This window comes from Pagrus pagrus (genome assembly GCF_965226575.1).
Source record: "Pagrus pagrus genome assembly, chromosome: 9".
NCBI lineage: Eukaryota > Metazoa > Chordata > Actinopteri > Spariformes > Sparidae > Pagrus > Pagrus pagrus.
Window position 1 is genome coordinate 19,225,653 of NC_140193.1, and position 24,154 is coordinate 19,249,806.

General features: G+C 40.2%; 2 protein-coding genes across 3 annotated transcripts; one reads left to right on the plus strand and one right to left on the minus strand.

The window, feature by feature from the left end:
* Positions 1–409: 409 nt before the first annotated feature.
* klhl6 (kelch-like family member 6) lies at positions 410–10,624 on the minus strand. Its single transcript, XM_084361508.1, has 7 exons — positions 10,217–10,624; positions 9,973–10,138; positions 5,209–5,658; positions 3,833–4,070; positions 3,189–3,391; positions 1,735–1,948; positions 410–1,363 (listed from the first exon to the last, which is right to left on the minus strand). The coding sequence occupies exons 1-7, from the start codon at positions 10,471–10,473 to the stop codon at positions 1,065–1,067; spliced, it is 1,827 nt and encodes a 608-aa protein (XP_084217634.1). The 5' UTR covers positions 10,474–10,624; the 3' UTR covers positions 410–1,064.
* Positions 10,625–14,357: 3,733 nt separating this feature from the next.
* Positions 14,358–23,535, plus strand: LOC311263147 (immunoglobulin superfamily member 3-like). Of its 2 annotated transcripts, none has more exons than XM_084363057.1 (11): positions 14,358–14,763; positions 15,037–15,199; positions 16,542–16,916; positions 17,027–17,443; positions 17,607–18,011; positions 18,461–18,826; positions 19,946–20,320; positions 20,436–20,816; positions 21,736–22,146; positions 22,602–22,994; positions 23,082–23,535. In XM_084363057.1, the coding sequence occupies exons 2-11, from the start codon at positions 15,127–15,129 to the stop codon at positions 23,273–23,275; spliced, it is 3,390 nt and encodes a 1,129-aa protein (XP_084219183.1). In that variant the 5' UTR covers positions 14,358–14,763; positions 15,037–15,126; the 3' UTR covers positions 23,276–23,535. The 2 variants fall into 2 exon arrangements, with proteins under 2 accessions (XP_084219183.1, XP_084219184.1); XM_084363058.1 differs by having other exon boundaries at positions 16,545–16,916.
* The last annotated feature ends 619 nt before the right edge of the window (positions 23,536–24,154 follow it).

Genomic DNA, 24,154 nt, shown 5'->3' on the forward strand with positions numbered 1-24,154 from the left:
CTTCTACTTTTGATAGTCAAGTACATTTATCACCAGAAAATAGATAATTAAGTACATTAAATAAAGATGATTTAAGTGTTTTACTCAAGTTCTATACGTATAGGTGACTTTCACTTTTACCAAAGTCATATTTTTACAGGTTATCTTTACTTTTACTCAAGTATGACTTTTGGGTATTTTTTTACAACACTGGTATAAAGTAGCATAAAAGGGAAGACACAGGTACACAGTACAGGTAGCCTACTTCAAAATTTTACTTATGGTAGGTTTGAGTGAATCTTCTACTTTAAGTACTTCAAATTGAACACAAGTTTTTTGTCATTTATTACTGACCTTCATGTCAACATGTTTTATTTTGAAAATATACTGACTCAAAGATTTGTAATTTCTGTGAAAACAGATTTGCAGTGTGGATAAAGGGCAATCCAAGACTTTTTTAGATGAAACTTCAGATTTTTATCTTCATAGTTTTAAGCCTGCATGTTTGTATAAATAAAACAAAACTCAGAGTTATGTTGACCACTTGATGGCAGTGTTCACTGGAAGATAGACACACAGGCCTGCAGAATCACATTTGGTGTAAACACCAGGTGCTGTTGGGCTTTGGTTTGGTTCCTCCTTGAAAGTCACACCTCGTGTTGATGTGCATATTTTTAGTAATTAAAATGCATATATTTGTTTTATTCTGTTAGGAATGTTTAATCGCTTAGCATGATTAAAATCATCTCTCTGTTAACCTTTTTTTTTTACTGTAAAAGCCATGAAACAATGTATCCCATGGTATTAATTCTACTTTAAATCTACTTTTAATTTTACATCCATCTGTTATTATTATTTGTTGTTTTAATCCTAATTATTTAATGTTTATCAGCTGCTACTGTAATATAGCATTATATTGCCAAAGGTAAACATAGTGATTGACTCCTATTTGAAAGTGACAAAAAAATGACATAAAATTAGCATAACAATGCACTCAAAAATGTCCTTTTTCATCGCTTTCTTGCACTCTTCCTTTTCCACCACTCTCTCAACAACAATATTGTCCTGTTCACATGAAGTCTTTGTCATTGGCTCTCTGCAGCAGGTGTTATTCTGTGTATGTGTGTGTAGGATTTCATCAGTGTCACACTGCCATGGTGCGACACTCCCATAGGTAAAACACACTCCTCCGTCAACACCCCTCGGTCAACGTCCCAGCACATCACCGTTGAGATGACTTGGTTCTTGTTATCCCGTCCCCCGGTGATGAAGAGTTTGTTGTTACAGGCAGCAATGGCGCAGCTTGCCCTCTCCCCCAGCCGGGTCACCAGGGACCAGGAGTCTGACAGAGGAGAGTAGCAGTACATGGCATGCATGGCTCCACCTGGGAGCAGACAGGTAAATAATTAAACAGTTGCCATATTAAGGTTGATAGACATGTTCACATATGTACAGTATGAACATTGATTTCTTACACAATAAACCAGACACAGGTGACCAATTTCTTCAAAAACAATAATTATTTAAGCAGGTTTTCCGCTAATAAGTCATCTGTGCTTATTTTAATGTTACACTTTCACACTGTGTTCATCTCATTTAGGAATTTGACTCTTTATATACATTATTATGTGGGATGTATAAAGAAGTATGACACGAAAATGCTCATGTAAAGTAGAAATACCTCAAATTTGTCCTAAAGTACAGTACTTGAGTACATGTACTTACAGTAGTAACCACCCACCACTGCCAACTTACCGACTATATAGATGCAGTTCTTGAATGTGACTGCATTAGTGCATTTGGTTTCAATGGGAATGGGCGCTCTCAGCTCCCAGCAGTCTGTCCCAGGCTCCCAGCACTGGACCTGATCAGTCGCCAGCTTTCCATTTGGCCCGCCACCGATCACGTAGATCCATCTGTCAAAGCTCGAAGCAGCAAAGGAGCTCACACCAACTGCAAGAGGTGTCACCTGCAACAATCAAAGCATCCAAGTATACATGACATGGAGCAGCAGATCTACTTTATTAATATACACAGTAATAGTACAGTAACTATCAAGGTTATTATGAAGCACCAATATGTTCAACATTAAACTTTCATTTCAAGATGCCCTTTTTCATTATTTCACAATGGCATGTTCCCATGCCACTTGTTATGTCATAATGTCACTTTTCATGGCAGTGGTGTGGTCACAACCCTCTCACCTTTCAGCCAATCACATCCTCTGCTCAACAGCTGTTACTAGAATTAGCCAGTTAGCACCTTTTAGCTAGTTAGAGCAACAACAATTTCATTCAGTCATTGTGAATCAACTTCCCAGCTGCCGCTGTAAATAGTAAACAATAAAAGACAAAGGAACTTTTATTGCTTGACAAGGCTGCACATAACTCCACAGCCACTAGCCACTAATGGCATCCACTAGCTCGTTAAAAAGCCATAGTGACATAGAAGACTTACGCAAGAGGGCATTTTGCAATAAAAATGTCTGTAATGAAACAAAACTTATATCCAAGAAAACAGTGTTATGTTATGTTAAAGTGAATGATGGAATAACCTTTCAAAATAATGAGTTGTGTTGTGCCAAACTTTTTCATTTAGGTGCACCAGCGCATCGTTTAGGGGCACCTAATAATACTTTTAAATTTCTTATTTCTCTCTTCAAGAAATTGCAATAACCTCAATTGTTAAAAAAAGGAAACCTCTCAATTGCAGGTGCACTGGAGAAACCAATGAAACATCAAGTCACACTTCACAGGTTTTTGGGCAACTTGACCATATTTGGATTAGAGTTTCCAAATTCATCAAAAAGACAGTTTCATTGGGGATTAAATCAGGTGAGAAGAATGTTTTTTTGTTCATAGGCTTATATACAATCAGACATTGCTGGCCATTAGAAGAGAGTGCAGGTTTAAGGTTCTTATGCATTGGCTTCACTTTTCAGACCAAGAAACTCCAAACACTTTAACACTATTAATACAGTCTTCGATCTTCACCAGCTTCTGGCTCTTTAACTGCTAAATGTTCAACATGTTCAGCAGTAAGTTGCTAACTTTGTCTGCCGCTTGGTGCTGGACAGGTATCTCACAGTTGGAGCATTTTAGCTGGAATTATCTACGTGGCAACGAGGCTGATGAAAGCATTGAGATAGAACTTAAAATAACATTCAGTGTAAAATTACACAAGAGCACATTAATAAAGAATTATTGTACCTGTGACCAGCGATTGTGAAAGGGATCATAGGCCTCCACAGAAGCGAGTCTCTGAACTCCATCAAATCCACCCAGTGCGTACACCTTCCCCCCATGGACCGCCATCTTGTGCCTCCAGCGGCCAGTCGTCAGAGACTCGATCTGGATCCACTTGTCCAGGGCGCCATTATATTTCCAAACATCATGCTGTGTCTCTTTACCTCCTGCAACAACAAGAGGATCATAGAAAACTGTCACCAGCTGCATGGACTGCTTTCATCCCAAAACATGGATGTTTCACTCAGTCTTTAGTAATGACTGTGTCTGTGTGCTCGTCCTTGGGCAACCCACTGTAAAGTCCCATTACCCATTTTTAACTTTCACACTGTAGCTGAACAGTTTAAATAACCTGAAGTGTCACTTCCTGAGTTGGGAAACACCTAAAACCACATAAACTGTCGGTGCAGATGATGTCACGCCTTCCTGTTGTTTTGTTCAGTTGCAGACAAGACATTTTCAACAACCTGCTAACATGATGAAGATTCAAGAAAAATGTACACTTGATAAGAGGACCATAACTTGGCAGATAAATAGTCAGTAGATGGTGAACAATTTCACTTTCACCAGCACAATAGAGGGTAACTTGAATACGTGACTTCTCTCACCACATATGTACACTTCATTGCGGAAGGTGGTGCAGGCAAACTCCACCCATTTTCTGTTTTGGGATTCATCCTCCATCTCTGTGATTGGTAGCTTGGCAACCTCCAGCCGGCTGCGTCTGAGGGGGTCCAAGCAGGTGACAGTGGCGATGAAGCGTTCATCCTTAGTGCAGCCTCCGATTATAAGGAACACCTCCGATAGAAAGTGATGCACGCGGGGTTTGGTTCGTTCGGAGACCACCTGTCATCATGTTAGACATGAACAAAGCACTATAATTAAAAAATCATGAAATACAGCAGAAATGTATTACAAAATGAGGTATCCACAAAAAGGAGTTTTTTGCTCTCACTCTCATGCCTATTTTTACACAAAAAATGTGAATCATTTTAACAGTATTCCATGATTAAATAGTGAGAAAATGGGGAAATAAACTGTGATCGCAAATGCTTTTTCATGTTTTTACCTGTCAAAAAAGATAGCAGACCCCATTACACCCATACACCTGAGATTCTGAGATGGCAGCTGTTTGATTGACAGCTCACTTGAGCAAATCTATGAGCTTCTATGCCCGCCTTAAAGCCTACAACAGACAATGAGTGATTGTGTAGACAAGTGACTCACTCACACTTCTTTCTCCTCTCTCCTGCCTTTGGATGACTGATGCATCATGTAGCCTATGAGATTTCAAATCCAGCAATATATGGTTTATTACAGTTTTTGAAAGCCCTAAACTTTGAAATTATGCAAAAGTATGTAGTTTTATGCATTTTGCTCTTTGCATAGGCTGTTTTTCCACATAAGCGCTTGTTTTGGACTATTTCATATGAATAAAGTTAGTGTAAAAAAGGAAATAAAGAACTTTATTGAGTTTTTGACCCTGTTACTCTGTAACGGCAGTGACAGTGAGTCATTTTCAGTGACATTGGTTCAAAATTCTAATTTGGGCCATGTAAGACTATATGATGTGGACATATGTATTTTCAAGCAAATAGAATCATACAGGACAGTTGCATACATATTTTTCCATCCAGATAAGTAGGCGAGAAAAATTAATAAATAATTCAGTGTGTTCAAACGCCCATAGATTAATGCCAGAAGAAAAAAATCAGCTTTATAATGTTTCAAAAGAGCTCAAACCATGCCTTACACTCCATATGGTTCAACAACAACTTTGAATTTAATTTGGGCTACACCAGGGTAGGTGTTATAGGATAATTTGTCATTAATTTTCAGGAACAAGAACACTTAAAGGATAGTAGATAGCTTCTGCTATGGATGGACAAAGAGGTGCTTCCAAAATAGTGCACCAGAATTTTACAAATTAACTTCCCTAATGTCCGACGTGACAACACATCTTCGGTTTTCCCTGTATACTGACCTCACTGCCGGAGAGGTGATAGGTGCGGGCCTCTTGCAGCAAAGGGAAAGCCTCACTGCAGCGTCGAATCAGCTCATCTGACTCCACTTTTTCCACAAAGTACGCAGGTTCCAACAGCGGCAGTCGCACATGTGAAAGCAACCTGGCCAGTAGAGGATAGCGTTCTTCCTGCTGGGCCCTCACCCAGAGCATGAGTGCCTCAAACACACACTCCTCACACTTGACATCGAGGTCGTCCCTCTGCAGGACGGTCTCCAGTGACTCTACCGGCAGCTCCAGGAAATCCTGCTGCTGGACCAGCTGGGAGAACTGAGTGGTGATGTAGTCCTGAGCCCCGGTCTTCAGGGTCGTCAGGACGTGGCTTTCAGCAAGATTCAGGATCCCAATGCAACTCTCCAGGTGAATGGACTTGCTCAGGAAGCCAGCACATGCGTCCACCACACGCAGGAACTACAGGAGACAAGGCCAACATGGGTGTTATTATCACAGTTAAGACGAAAATTGAGTAAGCACTCTGACTCAGAGTTTCTCTGTGTCACTGATAAGCACATAAACCTACATGGGATTTCTAAGACTGATCAGTGGAATTTAAAGAATGCAAAACTAAAACTGACAAGACATCTTGAAAATTTACTTAAAAACCTCAAAAGTGCCATGGGCCATAAAAAGTTGAAACTTCGTGCTCTAATCTTCAACAACATTTACATTGTTTTGTATACTCCTTATTGTTTTACTGTTTTAGTGTGTTATACCTTTAAATTGTTTCTTGTGATCTGATGATTTTAGCTCTTTAACACTTTAACCATTAACCACTTTGTAACTGAAAAGAAATGATCACATGCATATCCTCAAACTGTACCCCTAATCTTAGTGAGTGACACTATAATAAGTGTAGAATTCATAGAGTTAAGTCATGGTTAACTAATACAGTATGATTCAATGCATTAATTAATGCAGGATGCATCGTGACTTCCTGCAGAGGTGGCAAAAGTATACACATGCATTGCTTAAAATATATCTTACACAAGTGCAGATACTTGTGTAAAAAGGCTCTGGTAAAAGCAGAAGTACTGATTCAACTTCTTTATCTAAGTAAAAGTCAGAAAGTAAGCTAAAGCTAACTTAACCTGACATCATATTAATATAATTCAAAGACTATTAAACTTAAAGGAAGAATCATTAGGATCCTCAGGTTTTCATAAATGCACCACAAAGAGAGTTGATTGCTGAGTCGCATTCCCAGGACGTCAAATAGCCACGTTTCGGGTTGGTAAAGCATCCCGAACAGCAACAAAGTGAGAAAATAAGAAAATCCAGGCAGAGGGCTGCAGGGTCTCTGCAGATGCGAGACACGAACATGTCTTTTCTCCCCATTCCAGTGTCCCTCTCTGTCTTTTTACATCTGTTACGCGATATGAAGCCTACTGATTGAAATCGGTCTTGTGATGTCGGAAAAGGTGGTGTGCAATGACACAAAATAAAAATAGTCAATAATTCCCCCCAAATGCATTAAAACTAAAGTAATGAACCTTTTTTTTTAATGTAAGGAGTAGAAAGTACAGATATTTGTGTTAAAATATAGAGAGAATATTTTAAAAGTCAAGCAAAGTACAGATACCTGAAAAATCTACTTTTGTTGTAGTACAGTTATGAAGTATTTGTGCTTCGTCACTCCCCAACACTGAGTTCCTGTTAAAGATCATTAATTCACAGTTACTTTGTACATTCACATGTGACCAAATTAGCTTGATTACAGTAACATAAACCTTTAATTCAGACCCATGTGTTTGATCAGCCTGTTCTCAAATACGAGGCGCTTTTTTTTTTATCAAACTGGCCATCAGATGCAAACGTTTACATATTTAACATAAGTACACAAATACAGTACATGATCAGTTAACATTCCTTACCTGATCATCTATTTAGTGCAAACTAACAAAGAAAGTCATAGTGACTTGATCATTTGTTAAAGTGTAACGCCACCAATTTTACATTTAAGTATTTTTGACAGGTGTTGGGGAGTACTACCGCATGTGAGGGAAAAAGAGTAGTAAAGGCTTTTGTGGCTCCAGAGGAAGCTGCATGTAATCTGATAAACTGTCTCCAGTGATGTCACTCAGTGGCAAGTTGCATTGTGGGTAATTCAGGTGCCAAGTTTTAAACAGCAGTCCACTGGTCTGGCATTGTAGTTCTATAACACTGTTGGACTCATTATGGACAGTTTTGAACACAAATTTTTAAACATCGATACAGCAGAACCAGAGAAATCGCCATTTTTATTCCACACATTCTTTCATTCATTTATGTTTAAAATCATCATAAATCATGCATAAGTTAATCAATACTTCTGCATACGATTTGTTCCCTTAACCTAAAACTACCTATTGAAGACCAGAATGCCTGAACATTTTCTATTTCTAATATCTAAAACTCAAACTGTCACAAAAATAGAGGTGTAGGTATACAAACATCTGCCCACTCAGTTGACTCACACAGCTGTGTTGTTAATTTAAGCCTGTATGGAAAACTGATCCTGAGTGTAAACAACTGGCCAACTTTCACTTCCCTTTTACAACGACCAGTGAGATGTTTGTCACATGGGGGAAGGACTGTTTAAAGCGAGAAGCTCTGAACAATTGGAGGATTTTAAATGTAGTTCTACACTACAGCAAGGTTGTATTGCTGATTGCTGATAATAACTCACTGACACTGAATTAAAATGTCATGAATATCAACTATATTGCATAAACAGTAAGCTGTTGCTGTTGGATGTTTAAACTTTATGATTTATTTTTTTTATTTTCCACTGAATGATCACATGATCGTTCACGTGGTGACACGAATGTGAAAGTGTTAGAATCCTGTTAAAAACCCCTAACACATCAAATCAGAAATATACCAAGCAAAAAATACCAACTCTTTCATCATTTGTTGACTTATTTTTTTGAGTTCATCGGATTGTAGGTACTTTTCAGTTTAGCATAAGGTTTTTAGAGTCAGTGTCTTTGCATAAGAGCAGTGTTGGGGAGTAGTGATCTACCTGTAATTAAACTAATAGTTTACTTTGGCAGTAGGTTGCTGATAGTTTTACTTCATCAACTACAAAGTGAACCAAGTAGTGAAATTGCTTTTTTTCCCTTTTTTTTTTGCCATTTTTGTGTCATTAACCACTGAAGCTACAAACAATTTTGGACAATAAAAGGAAAGAAGAAACATAAATATATTAGGTATCAATGAGTCATAAGTATTGACTATTGGCAAATGATGTTGTTGCACGCTATTTTAGAAGTTAGCTTACAGTAGCCTGAGTAATCAGTGAACTGAGTCATCCTGCTGGGTGTAATCCCCCCATCTGGACTCTAGTTTCTGGAAGGCAGGTGTCTCACTGATGGCCAGTGTATACAAACCAAAGCTGACAGTCACACTTTCCCAGGAACAGTGGGGTTTTTCATCTTTTTAGTTTATCTATGACCTGTAGGCAGTTAGGTAGTTTTTTTGCAATAAACTCAAATGAGGGGCATTTCTTTCTGACGTGTGACCTTTTTAAATTACATTTTGTTATAATGTAGTATGACATTGTCTTTTCTCTCATTCTTTTTTCAAAACTAGTTTGAGCTAGGGTTACTGTAATATTGCGATATTCACGATGACCGTGATAGTAACAAATGAAATATTAATGTTGTGTTAATAAAACACATATGATAATATTGTGTGAATAATCCAGAGAAAATGTTTGGTCTTTTGCAATTTTTTGTCCATCTGCTTGCCTTTTTGCTAATAATTAAGTGTAATTGTTCTTTTTGTGCATTTCTTACAGTTATGGTTACAGGCTCTCTCTCTCCACCTATACACTCATACACTACACACTTTGAGCATAATTTATTTGCCAAAAATTAGACAAAACACACAGACAAAAAAGTTATGGATAGATTTCATGGTTCGCATTTGTTTCGATATTGCGAAAATTTGTCAGCGTGAATTCGCTTGGCCACTATTTTGAAGTACTTTTTCCTGAAACAAACAAGATTTCCGTGGTAGTTTTCCTATGGTTCAACCTCTTCCAGTGTTTACTGCTTGCAAAGCCATGCTACAAAAGTAGCTTTTACAGCATTGCGTAGAAGACACATTAACATGAAATCGAATTTCAGTTTTTTGTGAATTACAGTCCAAACTAAGATGCCTCTCAGTAGAGCACATACCTCCACTGAGGCCCAGCTGTCCCCTTTAATTCAATCAAGCCTCATCCAATATCAGACTCGACAGCCCTTTATCAATCTAAATTTTAAACCACCCATAACTGCTTAACCATAATTTAAGCTCACCAGATAGAGGATCTGTGTCAAATTGTACTCACTCTTAGAGACCAATGCAAATGTCCAAAAAAAAAAGCCCTATCACAACCTTAAAGAAAGTGAGAAACCGTGGATCCGTCCCTTTATCTGGATCAGCACCAAAACTGAAAGGGGTTTATTCTGGGCCGAGACCCATTCTCTATCCAATTTTTCAGGAAATCCATTTAGTAGTTTCTGCGTTATCCAGGTGACAAACCAACTAAACAACCACCAAATAAATGGACACAAGTGAAAACATAACCTACTTGGCAGAGAAAATCACGTAGAACTTTTTGTCTTTACTGGCAATCAATTTGTGAAGAAAAAAAAAGATTGCTGCTGATAAGCTGCTCAAGATTTACAAGGAACTCTGTCTGTACCAGATAAGGATCATGCAACGTAAACTGATTCAGTGTAAGTGACTGTCATTTACCTGAAACTGACTGGCAGCCTCCAGTATTCTCTGGACATTTGAGTGTGTAATGAGAGCCCGACTGGTGTAGGTATACTCCAGGAGCGATCTCATCGTCCCGCTGTCCAACCCCTTTATTTCAACACGCTCCTCGTGACTTTCTTTCAGGCCACTGCAAAACATCGCCCTGCACAGAAAAACATCTGTTCAGTAAAAACAGCAGCGCCATCACAATCCAGTTTGACAAGACTAGAATCAGTTTTACCTGAAGTACTGACTGGCAGCTGCGAGTATGGCTCTGTGGCAAGGGAAATCATGTCCCTGAACACTGAGCACCACGTCGGTCAGCTCTCTGTTCACTCGTAAGGTCTCCATCCCTCTCTGAAGCTCCCCTGGCAGACCTCCATCTTCCCAGTGTAACTCACTCGAGTCTGTCAGGTTCTCTTTCTCCTCATCTGGGCTGGAGTTATCTCCAGGAGGTGGCAAGGGACAGTCTGTAGTCCTCTCCAGCGAGGCACTCATCTTTAAAGTCAGAAGCTCTTCAGAAACTCCTCTCAGAAGAAGAGCGTGCAGCCACTCGAGGTGCACCTGCACTAGTAAAAGGAGCCCTGTGGTTTACGCTCGCAACAGTTGAGTTGCGCTGAGATGTGGATTTGTTTTTTCCTGTCCTCTTCATACTTCCTATTCCTGTTCTGAGAGAAACATGCATACGTAGCTTTGCTTTTTTCTAGACACTTCCTCTTCTTGCGTCTTGTTCCTCTAAGTTACTCAATTTTCCTCTTAACTCAGAACCACAGTCGCCTGCTCTCCTCCTCCAGACAACATCACATAGAGAACCAAGCAGTGATATCTTAACTGCATGGGAAGTGTTTAATCCCTAACTTTAGATACTGCATGCTGTAATGGGTCTGTCAATTTAACATGAACTCACTTCTCTTTTAAATTTCTGACTCTGTCATTCAGACATCTAAGTGGGACATGACTGATTGTAATCACAAGAAACTGACTTGTGATCTTGAGGTTGGGAGGAGAGAGGAGGCCGGTTTTTCCCTTCACTCATTACCACAGCTAAGGTGCCCCCGAGAAAGCTAGTTGTAACCCCGCAATGTGTCACTGTGTCTACTTGTGACACACATCTGTGGGTTGTGAGCGATGGAATGCGATTCTTAAATTGTTTAATTTTGACAGTTTTTAGAGGGAAAGATAAAAAATAAACCAAAGTTTCATAGCAGATTGTTCGTTGTGTAGGATTTAGTGGCATCAAGCAGTGAGGATCCAGATTAGAACAATTTGACACCCCTCGTCTCACCCTCCCTACGGTGGCACCCTCTCTGTAAGGTCCACTCTAGAGCCAGTGTTTGAGGACCTACTCCCTCTGTCGGCTCACTCTTAGGTAACAGAAACACAAAAAACATTCAGAAGACTATACACTGAAAAAATGATTATGTTTAATTCACAATTATTTGAATTATATACCATTTCTGCAGAAAGATCATCACAAATCAAATCAAATCAATTTTATTTATATAGGCCAAAATCACAATCACATTGCCTCAGTGGGCTTTACAAACTGCAACGACATCCTCTGAAAAAAAAAACCTTTTAACAGGGGAAAAAAAGATGGAAGAAACCTCAGGAAGAGGGAGGGAGGAGGGATCCCTCTCCCAGGACGAACAGACATGCAATAGATGTCGCATGTACAGAACAGAGCAACAAAATCGCAGTTTATAAATTGCACTGACTGAATATCTGATATTATGTAAAGTGTGTGGATCCAGGAGACGACTGAGCAGGTCGAAGCATCACCAAGTGGTGCCCGAGCCAAATAAATCCTACACACTGGACCTTTAATTGATACAACAACAACAACAACAACAACACTAACTGCTGCTAACTACAGCTCAGCTAGCCATGCAGCTTTCAGTCAGAACTGGAAGTTTGGAGTGTTGGAATGTTTACACCACTAGCACAGGAACTTTAGACCGGTCGGGGCTCGCTGGTTAGCATGCTAACTTGAGTAGCTATATATCTTTGCAACACAATACACAGATTTCACAATGTCAGAACTGTTATCCACATTCTATGGATAGTCCAGTTACTTTTTGAATGTTTTCAAGTAAAGTTTATCTATTTAAGTTGAGTATCTTTGACATGTAGGTAGCAGTTTATGGAGCACGAATATAATTAGCACTGTATTGCTTACTATTGCTTATTTCACTACATGATAGCAATATAATTATGTTACTATATTGTTATTGCTTTATTTTCATATTACATGATATTATATCATGATATTATTTTACATTTCCACTATTATTATCATGTATTATCATATTGTGTAGTGTGCATTTATTACGTATACCTAATAAATATCATATATAACAATATATTTTCATATACATTAAATCAAATCAAAACAATTTTGTTTATATAGCCCTCACCTTGCTTCAGTGGGCTTTATTATCTGAACAGTGAATGACTTTCTCTGTCCTTAGACCCTCGATTCGAGTGAGGAATATTGAATAAAATTTTAACAGGGGAAAAAAGATGGAAGAAACCTCAGGAAGAGCCACAGAGGAGGGATCCCTCACCCAGGGTGAACAGACATGCAATGGATGTCGCATGTACAGAACAGAGCAACAAAATCACAGTTTACTGTATATGATTATTATTGATACGTACCTGCCTGTACTTATGCTTATGTTCTTGTAAACTTGATTCTTGGTTCTCCAGTCCCTCTGGGCTATGGGCAATAAGCAGGCATACAATTTGTCTTTGGTTACTTTTCTTTAATCTTCTTTTAATCGACAAACCAACACGGCAAGATGGTGTACATCACACTCTTGGGGATCACAACTCTTCTCCTAATCGCACGTTACTCTCTTACTTTGTTACACTAACACCTGTCCCTCCTCAAACAACAGCAGGTAGGAACAAACATTCACTTAGGCAAAGGGACATAAAGTGCAACTTGAATGTTACACATGTAAATACACCAATGAAATTATTGTTAAATAAATGATGATGAAATAATTGTTGTATTCCAACTTAATTTTGCATGACCAAAATAATGTTGTGGAATCATTCTTACTAGAATAAAATAATTTACTATAATATTCTGTTCAACTTAAAGGTTCACTATGCAACTTTTTTACAGGTCTATAAACAAAAAAGAGACACAGCTCTTGATGTGTTGCAGTTTGCAAGAGCTGACATGAGCTTTAGATGTACTTTAAAGCCATATATTTATATTGGTATATGTTAACGTTAGAGCAAAACAGGCTCGCATTTTGAGTTGTGGTGGGTTAAGAAGAGAAACAGCACTGCCCATCTAGAAGTCCCACAGTGCAAGAATATAGGACTACATACCAACACTGTACTTAAAAAGGTTCAACGCACACAACACACTTCAATATGGGTCATAACAAGCTGCAATCTCTATGGCCATTATTTTTCTGATGAGGAAGGGCTGAAAAAGTGACATAGTGCACCTTTAAATAAACACACAATCAGCAATATAACTAACATAATGAAATGAACCCAAGGCAAATGTAATGTGTACAATAACTATTGTTATTTCATAAATACTTCACATATTATGGCTGCCAGAGTTGTACCACTGGATTCTGGATTTCCTCTCCACAAATATTTTTACAATTCTCTTGTGTAGTCTGGTTGTAATGTTAATTGTATAAATATATTTTAGGTGTCATATAACCTTCCTAATTGTTTCCTATTTTATTTGTATTTAGTTTGTTAGTCAAGTAACTCCATCCTCATCTCATCTCATTTGATTTAATCTCATCTCGTCTCGTTTTGTCTCATCTCATTTTGTCTCGTCTCATCTCATCTTATCTCATTTTATCTCATCTCATCTTATCTCATTTTATCTCATCTCATCTCATTTTTATCTCATCTCACTTTATCCCATTTAATCTCATCTCATCTCATTTTATCTCATCTCACTTTATCCCATTTAATCTCATCTCATCTCATTTTATCTCATCTCACTTTATCTCATTTAATCTCATCTCATCTCAGTTGATCTCATCTCACTTTATCTCATCTCATCTCATTTTACCTCATCTCACTTTATATCATCTCATCTCACCTTATCTCATATTATCTCATCTCATATTATCTCATATCATCTCACTTTATCTCATTTAATCTCATCTCATCTCATCTCATCTCATTTTATCTCATATCATCTCACTTAATCTCATTTAATCTCATCTCATCTCAGTTTATCCCATCTCATCTCACCTTATCTCGTTTTATCCCATCTCATCTCATCCTATCTTTCTTTTGTTAAAACATCCATGGAAAATAAAACAAAAGAAAGAGAGAAAAAAGGAAAGATTTCAATCTGTTCCCATTTGACCCATCTCAGTCCTACAGCACAGAGATGTTCTCCAGCAGCACTGTATACACTCAGCTGCAGCAGACATGTTGCTCTCATATTGTCCACTGGGCGGCACTGTTGCCTCGTGGGTCCACACGACGCCACCACTGAGACACAATCTAAACGAGCCCACACTTATTTCCTGTTTCAAATGTTTGTCGAAGTAGGTCACACTTGGACCCACGCTGTTGCCTAACAACGCAACCGTAGGCCCTTCATCTCCGTCATTGTTTCTTCGTGCGAATGAATAAAACCGGAAGTCGCACCTGTTTTATTCTGAAATCCAGGTAAAGTTGATGCAGTCAGGTGCACGGGCAAAAACTCTGAGACATGGAGGGATGACGGTGTTTGAGGATGCTGCCTGCTGCAGGGGCAGCAGCAGAAAACGTCACAACACGTTATCTGAGGTATGGTAAAAATAAAATGAGCCCTCACATGATGCACCAGGTACCCATGATCGCGTGCAGAAACAAAACGGAACAAGACCTATATGTGGGTCTGTATTTGATTATTTTTTTATATCCACTCCACCACATGCACCTGTGTATTTTTGAAACATATAAGTGACAATGACAGATTTACCAGCACGTGATTGCGATGATGAGTGTGCAGGAAACATTTCAGACTTCCTCTTGGTGTACCTACAGGAAGCATTAAACCCTCTAATGTCTCTGTGACAGCAGACAGATTTCCACAGTGAGACTGACTGACGGCTCGGTCACAACTGGAGGCTGGTGTGAACACTGTGTTACTTCTGAGGGAGGTTCAGGATGAGCTGTTCCCTGCAATCCTGCTCTTGGAGGGCTTATTTGCTCCTGTGTCTGGGGCTTTTTCTGCACTGTGGTGAGTAGTACACTTAGTCCCTTCCTGCAGTTGGATTGGATCCTGGTGAGTGATCTGTTGGTAAAAAAAAAAGAAAAAGGACAGAAGAGAAAAAGTAATTATAAAGTAAGCAGAGTGAGGAAACTTGTTGTCGCTGAGTGCATTTTAAGTGGAATATAGTTATTTGTGCATCTGTAATTATGTCCATCTTAATTATCTTCTTCTAATAGATAAAAAGAAATAATAACAACCACTAAAATTACATTTAGCAAGACTTCTGTGATTAAAACCAGTGAGTCATAACAGATGATTGATGTGTGTTATTCTCTCCGACTTTTTTTAACCAACAATTTAATTTGATGTCAGCGAGAAAATTACTGAAAATCATTTTCACAAAATTGAAAAAGCAGCAATAATCTTCCTGTCATTCAGTGAGGATCAAAGCTCTGCAACAGTCCTTTTTCACTATTTGCAGGGACCTTTTCTCTCAGATATTATTAATCAACACTGATCTAAGTGTATTTACCCAAGTACCGTACTTGAGGACAATTTTGAAGTACATGTACTTATTATTCTATTTTCTGCTCTTGATACTTCCACTCCACTACATTTGGAGGCAGATACTTGGTTGAGTTTAGTTTAGTTAGTTTATTTTTTATTTAATTTATTTAATTAGCAATTGAAAAAAAAAAAAAGATCCTAACCATCAGAAAAATGCTGAATGTATGATTTCCTATACTTGTACTTATGGTACTGAATTACATTTATTGCCAGATAGTTGCTTTTGATACCGGATTACATTTGATATCAGATACTTTAAGACTTTTACTCAAGTGCTTATCCCTTGTGACTTTCAACCATACAAAATGTTTATATGTATTGCAATGCGCGTAGCAATTTGAAGGCTACACTGTAAATCTTTAAAGTTGACTTTACTTGAAAAAAGTAATGGATTAGCTCAGAATCAAGTAAAGTAGACTATTACTGTTGTAATGATGTACAAGCAAAAACGTAACAACTTAAAATGATCAGCCTACTTTACTTGGTAATTTTGACTGTATTCTGGTAAAGTTACAGAAAAAAAGAAGTAATTAGATTACAGATATAGTGAAAAGGAGGACCACTAATTACAAATTAAAAAAACAGAATGATTCCACTAGTGACAACACTTTTTAACAGGTAATTAGTAACTGTATCGGAATAAATGTATACAAATAACCCTCCCAGCCTGGTACAGAGTTATGCTTTATACATCAACACTCAAACATAGTTCAGACCCTGTCGTGTAGCACACTTATAAACACGACTGACACTTAAATAACTGCAGTATTCAACATCTGTGTTTTGTCTGTTCTTCACTCAGGAGAGGCCAGAGTGAACACTGAAGTGCAGGCTGGGCCTCTGTATCGTGTGGTGGGCGCTCCGCTCTCCATCTTCTGCAACGTGAGCGGCTTCTCCGATCCCAACGCCAAGCAGGAGTTTGAATTCCGTGTTAAGCTGCCTTCAAATCCAACAGCTGAGATCAACATCATCAGCACCAGTAACAAAGGCTTCGGCTATGCCATATATTCGGATCGCGTGAGCAGCAAGGAAATCACTCTGACACATGTGTCTCCTACTGCTGTCCTGTTTGAGATACAAAGACTGGAGAAGAATGATGAAGGGGAATTTGACTGTAGTGTGATCAACTCAGAAAGGGTTTTTTTTGGAGCCTACAGCGCTCAGACAGTAGTGAAAGGTAATCTGTCAACTTTTAGCCATTTCAATATGACTACGTCGCTGTACGGTATGACAGTTAAAATGTGTGACTTTCTTGTCTTTGTGTCTTTTCTCCCTGTGCTTCCACAGTGATTGACAACTCTCTGAGTGTTTCGTCACCTGCCTCCGCCTCACTGAGCTTTAACGAGGGTGATCCTCTCACTTTAACATGCCAAGCCTCCAGCAACACCTTCCAGCACACCCATCTGTCTATTGCCTGGTATCTCCATAAAGAAGGCGAGAGCGACGCTCGGCGCATCATCTCTATGGACAGAGACTTCACGCTGAGCCCAGGCTCGGGGTTTGAAGGGCGTTATCAGGCGGGACTCATAAGGTTAGATAAAATGGGAGAGGCCACATACAAGCTGACGATTGCTCAGCTGGAGGTGTCAGACCAAGGCCAGATCTACTGCCAGGCTCAGGAGTGGATTCAAGATCCTGACCGCTCCTGGTACAGTATCGCACAGAAGGATGCGGCGGAGACTACCCTGACCGTCAGAGCCAGAGGTTAGACGCAGCTCCCATTCGAATGATTTTATCTATAACACATCACATCCTGATGAGCTGACACCTTCATCTTTGCTCTTCCTCTACACAGTTGTGGCTTCTTGACAGGATGCGTGCCTCTGTATTTGTCTCACTGTGCTTTTTTTTTTTTTGCTTTGAACAGAGGTGTTGCCAGACACGTCGTCTCTGGTAGTGAGAATCTCGTCTCAGCCGACCACCCTGCAGGAGGGGCAGGAGCTTTCTCTGTCCTGCAGCGTAGACACACAAAACCTGGAGGAAAAGTTCTTCTCTGTAGCCTGGCTCAAGGGAAGTGTTGAGCTGGCCCGCGTCGGCCCTACAGGCATTCTGTCCGTGGGGCCGGAGTACAGCGTGCGAGGGAAAGAAGGAGAGCTCAGGGCAGCCCGGGTAGGGAGCAAAGATTACCGTCTCATATTGCAGCCCGTCAGAACTGACGACCGTGGAGAGTACACCTGTAGAGCATGGCCTCAGGACAGAGGCCAGGATGGTGCCTTCACACAGGGGGCAGCCCAAGAGTCCAGCCCCCAGCTAGTGAGCATCTCAGCCACAGGTCAGTCAGAGAATCCATACTGAGCGAGACACAAACAAACAGACCGTTATAGATTATTTATAGAGATATAGATTTATTCAGGGTTTCATTTTCTCAAATGTATGAGTTTATTTTATCTTCTCAGTTTGATCTGTTGCAAAGGATACTGTTATTAAACTTCTGTGTTTTGCTAGAAGCAGGTTATTAGTTTATGTAAGTGAAATGTAGCGGATTTCTAAGCTAGCGCTAGCTACTATTGCTCTCTGTTAGCGGAACGGAGAGTGAGGAACTGAGACGAGACTGTGTCCAATAAAAAAAGTGGTTAATATCTGTGAATTGCTACAAATAGTTACAAAAGATAGTGATAAGACACTCTCTGATGAGATAGTGTATAATATTTTTATAAGCAGTTGTTGTGATATCTATTTTTATCCTCTCCAACATGTCTGTTGTCTCCTGTCTCATCACAGAAAGTGGGCTCTCACTTGAAATGCAAAACAGTGTGAAAGTTAATGAAGGTGACAAGTTGGAGCTCACATGTAAGGTGCAGGGGGTCAAAGGTCAGCTCTCAGTCACCTGGCAACGCAAAGCAACCTCCACAGCCATTTTTACAAACGTCATCAGCCTGAGTCAGGAGGGTGTTATGGAAACCGCGGGGGAGTTCACAAGACGCAGCGTGAAGGCAACGCGGCCAGCGACTGACGCCTTCACCCTGGAGCTCGATGAGGTCTCGCCTTCAGATTCGGGTGTCTACCAGTGTACTGTGTCTGAATGGAAAATCAACAGCAAGACCAACAGCCAGTCACAGACCGCCACTGTCACAGTGGATCCTGTAGGTAAGACATGTGTCTGTGTGGCAGAAGTGGATGATGGGACATGGATGATGAAAGCTGCATGTTGACACAAAAGGTTCCTCTTATTACGCAGATGGTTTGATGACTAACAAGATTTCACAACGTCTGAGAGGTCAAAACATTTGACACTTAACGGTTTAGTCCAGAGAAAGATATCTGGACAACTGCTGACTGGATGGCCATGACATTTATGCTGTGTACTCATGTTTCTCAGAAAATAATTCCTAATGTTTTCGCAGCCCCTCTGATCTTACCTGCTGAACCACCATCGGGCCAAAACCTTCATCTGAATGCAAGAAATATCTAAATCTAATTGGAAAGAGTTTACTGAGTGCGTTCATGCCCCACAGAGGATGAACCGTTTCCTCAAGAATTCAAACCTGAAAGGGACTTATTATTCTTCCAAGACAATCAGCACAAACTAAGCACTTAAAACCCAACAATGAGTAAAGATTTTAGATTTAAAATTCATCTTTTTAAGTGTAATTAATTACACTATTTTATAATTGATTTATTGGTTTGAGAAAAATGTCAAAGTTCTCTGACTCCTGCTTCTTAAATGTCGATATTTTCAGGTTTCTTTACTCCCCTATGACTGAAACTGAATATCTCGGGTTGTGGCGCGACCTTGGTCTTTAGGAAACACTGATCGACATTTTTCACAATTTTAAAGACCGAACAACTAAAACTTCTAGTTTAACTATCAGACCTAGTTCTGTCAATTACTTTTGTGTTGTCCTTTAGGGTGTGATGGATATTGCAGGGAAGTTTTTTGTGCATGCACATGTTGAAGTGGGACGAACAAAAGTCTTGCATCATATTTGCAAATAATGAGGAACACCTGATTCTCTTCAAAGGATGTTTAATCCTTTAAGTGATCATTTTCATGTAAAGACAAGTATTTTGACATAGAAATACTTTATGTCTAATGCATGAATGAACCTTTTGTTGTTTTAAAGTAGGAAATGATCCTGAGAACAGACGTGCAAGTGTCAGGGGAGAAAGACAGTACTTTTGGAAATGTCGTTTTCTCACATCTCTTTTTTTACTCTGAACAATTGAAACTTCTCCTTTCTTACCAACCAACGCTTTGTGTTACAGAATCCTTTGTGACGGTGAACCTTGTAAGTCGCGACAACATAGTGACCATAGGAGAAAATGTGGCATTGACGTGCCGGGTCAGAGGGCCCCATGTGCCGATAACACTGACTTGGAGCCTCCAGCGTGATGCCACAAGCCTCGATAACATCCTGACACTGGGCTACGACGGTACCGTCAGCTGGTCTGCTGGATTCGAGCAAAGCTACCAGCTCAAAGTAGAGAACCAACAGAATGAAGCCCGTCACTATCTTCTCATCAAAGGTGCGAGCCAACGGGAGGCAGGAAGCTACCGGTGTAGTGCGTCAGTCTTCAGGGAGAATGCGTACAAGAGGCTGCCTGCATCCAACCCGCTGGCCGTGAGAGTAAATAAACCAGGTAAACCCTGAGATCTCTAAGGCAACATCTTTGGAGCATGTTTAGATGAAAGCTGCAGTGTAATCTATTCCTGTTTTCTCAGCATATACGACTCAACTTTGTCTCTTTCTCCTAGTGAGCACGCTCGACCTGACCTCCGCCCCCACCTTGACAAGCAACATCAACACTGACATAGAGATAAAATGCTCAGCCATCTCCAAACAATCTCCTTCCTCCCGCTACGCCGTCACCTGGCTGCTCCAGCAACAGATCTTAGTACGCTCGGACCGGGATGCCCTCCTAACATTTGGATCCCAGATAGAGCCGAGCCACAGACAGCGAATCAGCGTGAAGCGCACTGAGGGCCCGAGCTTTGAGTTGAGCATTCGACAAGCTCAGATCTCAGACAGAGGCTTGTACACATGCAAGGTGGTGGAGTGGCTGCAAGATCCTCGTGGTGACTGGTATGAGCTCTCGCCAGTGTCCAGAACTACAAACATAACAGTGATTGAACCTGGTAAGTTTGTGTGTCTTTAATTAGCTCACTGAAAATGTCTCCAGATGAACATATGTTATCAACAACATGTCGTCCATACTATTTTAAAAGCCCTAAACCTGTTTTCTCAACTAGCTTAAAGGTCCAGTTTGGAAGAAAATCAACTTTCTTAATACCTTTGTAATAATTTTTCTGGGGCCATATTCACAAAAGCGATGGGCAGTGGTGGCCTAAAGGTTAGAGAAGCGAACTAGCGACCCCTACCTCGTTACCACCACTGAAGTGCCCTTGAGCAGGGCCCTTAACCCGAACCACAGTCAGATCTGCAGACTGTGGCTGAACTGGTGTTAATGCCAGGTGTGTGGATTTGATCAGGGCGTTCCTGAAAACCCTCCCTGAATAAATAAAAAGATCTTTTTCTCCTAAACGCAGAGAACGAGGTGTGGCTGACTCCATTGCTGTGAATGACATCATGTTTTTACGACTGAACCTACTTGTTAGGTGACCTGTTTTGTGTCAGTGAAAGGGAAATTTAATGTTCATCAATACAAAGTGGTTATGTGATTGTTTTGACTTGTTAGTGAGCCAACTGAATCCTTTATTAGTGGCCAGGTTCATTGTCATTCTGTTCTTACAAAACACTGACAAGATGACACACCTTACCTGAGGAACATTACTAACTGTGTGGTCTCAGTGACTTAGGAGTCCTCCTGATTGCCTCTAACCTAACTCTCAGAAGCCTCTGTGAAGTGCTTGTTGACCCAAAAGTTTTGTTTGTTTTGTGAATATGACCTCTGAACATTTACTTTTGTTTTTATATTTATTGTGTCTTTCTATTATCTTATTTATTAGATTTGAAAGTTTCATCGACTTTAAACTACAACAATTTCAGTTCTCGGTTGACTCAGTTGTTTTTTCTCTGCCCACTTTCATTTTCCAGTCAATGACCTTCGTTTGGATCAGACAGAGAGGTTGTTGAATTTCCACGAGGGAGAAGAGGTGGAGCTCGAGTGTAACGTCATCTCAGGCGCACCCAGTCCTTCTTTTTTCTACAAAGTCACTTGGCTCTATACTGAACACGACTCTTCCTTCACAAATACCCTGGTGGAGCTTGATCACAGAGGCCTGCTGAGTTACCCAGAGAATGAGAAGGTCCGAGGCCTGCAGGGGCGGCTTCGTCTCTCCAGACCCACTCAGAGCAGCTTCCGCCTTGGTATTCAGAGGGCACATGAGGGGGATGGCGGGACCTACAAGTGCCAGGTGGAGCAGCACCAGCTGGATCATGAAGGTCGCTGGCAGCAAAAGGCTTCAGAAAGCGGAGGTCCCAGCACGCTGACAGTAAATGTTCCAGGTATGATGACATCTTATAGAGCAGCTAAATGAATGTGGAGTAAGACAAGAAGATTGATTATATTCCCATAAAACTTGTAACAAGTCGTAGTCCAGTCATACTAATATCATATGATGGTGTGCATGTTGGTCTGCATGCAGTTGTCTCGCTTCAACCACACATGGAAGTTGTGTCTCGGCAAGAATAACCACTTCCCTAATTTTGCTGCTATGTTTTGCTCTGGTAGTTTTGATGATTTTATGCATTTATTTCTCGCCACTTTGTTACGCACATCTGTCCTATTTGTTCAGCACTTTCAGTTTAAAAGTTTTGTTTTGTTGCATTGTCTGTTTTTGCGTTTTTGCAAAAGACGTACCGTGGAATTTAATTTAAAGTAACATTGATCTGTTTGCCTTGTTGAATTAAAATGTCTTTTTACGGCTGTGCTTATTTCTTTTTGTTTTTTGTTTTTACAGAAAATAACCTGTCCATTGAAAAGAATGAGCTGGAGCTGAATAGGAGCACTACCCAAGATTTCACTATCCCCTGCCACATCACCAAACAATCCAGCAGTGACTCTGAGTTCAAGGTCACCTGGTTTCGGCAGAAAGAGGCAGAGACTAAACCACGCCCCATATTCACCGCTTATCGAAACGGCACCCTACAAGATAGGTTTGGGATGGGTGATCAGCTAAGATTTAGCCACCCTTTGCCCAACCAGTTCAGCCTCACAGTCTTGAAGCCAGGTCTGGGAGATAGTGCTCTGTACTTCTGTGAGGTAGAGGAGTGGATCCCATCTCTGTCTCATGGGTGGAGGAGGGTCGCTGTGGACAAGTCAGGAAATTTGACAGTTTATGTCAACGCAGAAGGTAAGCGTGTGATTTGCAGTTTGTCTCGGCAGGTATCAGGGATTAAAGATCATGTTTAATCATCAACATTTGCCTTCTTCTTTGCAGGAGATGCTAGAGCCGTCTCTGAGCCCAAATGCAATTCGGATATGTGGATAGGGATTTTTGTAGTCTTTGTCATCTGCGCACTGGTGGTCATAGTCATACTGGTGCTGAAATTGTGTCAGAGCAATGGAGGAAAGAAGCCTGAAAGTTCTCTGTGGACCGAGCAACACCCTCTGAAACCCAGTGCAGGGGACTGAACATCGTAGACCAGCTGAGGAGAGGAGAGAAAAATTGCCCTCATATTTTTTTTATGTTACATGTAATATATGAAATAATGTTTTATAATTCCACTGTACATATTTTTCATTCATTTTTTATCCAAAGTTCAATCATTCTTGTTTAAATGAATCTGTTGATAATGTTCCATAAAATACTTGTTTCAGTGTTTTATTGTGCAGCTGGGAGGAACTTTATGCCTTTATGAATTAATAAAATTCATTAAACCTTTAACATTAAACAGGCTCTTTCCATTTTACAGCTAAAACTTCTTTGCATAATTACCAGCTTCTTACCGCCTGCAATGGACAGTTGAGCTAGGCAGCGGATCAACTTTGTGGCTTTGCACCTACAAAACAACATGATCTCTCTGGCAGATTCCTTTTCATGCAGCAACATAGCAGGCAGCTTGATGCTGTGCCTTTGATGTGGGGAAGTCAAAGCATAGCATGTTTCAGGGAGCAGCTAGGCACAAAATGTGGTAAAATGTAAAACTTTTCTTCATTAGTACCACCAGCAATGAGTCAACCAGGATGTGCTCTGTGGTTCTGTGAGAGCACAGTTTGACTGCGGTCTGCTGAGATGTCTGTGTGACAAGCATACGTGCAGACAGAGAGGTTTAAAAGGGTTACTTTCTGGCAATAGAATTAAAATTAGCGGAAATCACACATTACTCATTAGTCCTGCTAAAGGTTGTTCATTGTTTCTGATGAAAGATCCTAAATACTCTGCAACAAGAGGAGATATTCACAGTACAATAACCATCTCAGAAAATATCATGGTTTCACAGTATTACAGTATTAAAACAGGTTTTCTTGGGGTTGAACAAACGCTATATTATCATCTCACAGGATAATATG

What these genes read in the sequence shown, in the direction of transcription:
- klhl6 (XM_084361508.1), bottom strand. Translation starts at nt 10,473, where the DNA reads ATGAGTGCCTCGCTGGAGAGGACTACAGACTGTCCCTTGCCACCTCCT. An exon ending in GCTGCCAGTCAGTACTTCAG is followed by an intron (nt 10,139 to 10,216) that starts GTAAAACTGATT and finishes TTTTCTGTGCAG; the next exon opens with GGCGATGTTTTGCAGTGGCC. An exon ending in AGGCTGCCAGTCAGTTTCAG is followed by an intron (nt 5,659 to 9,972) that starts GTAAATGACAGT and finishes TGTCTCCTGTAG; the next exon opens with TTCCTGCGTGTGGTGGACGC.
- LOC311263147 (XM_084363057.1), top strand. Translation starts at nt 15,127, where the DNA reads ATGAGCTGTTCCCTGCAATCCTGCTCTTGGAGGGCTTATTTGCTCCTG. An exon ending in CCTGACCGTCAGAGCCAGAG is followed by an intron (nt 17,444 to 17,606) that starts GTTAGACGCAGC and finishes TGCTTTGAACAG; the next exon opens with AGGTGTTGCCAGACACGTCG. An exon ending in GCTGACAGTAAATGTTCCAG is followed by an intron (nt 22,147 to 22,601) that starts GTATGATGACAT and finishes TTGTTTTTACAG; the next exon opens with AAAATAACCTGTCCATTGAA.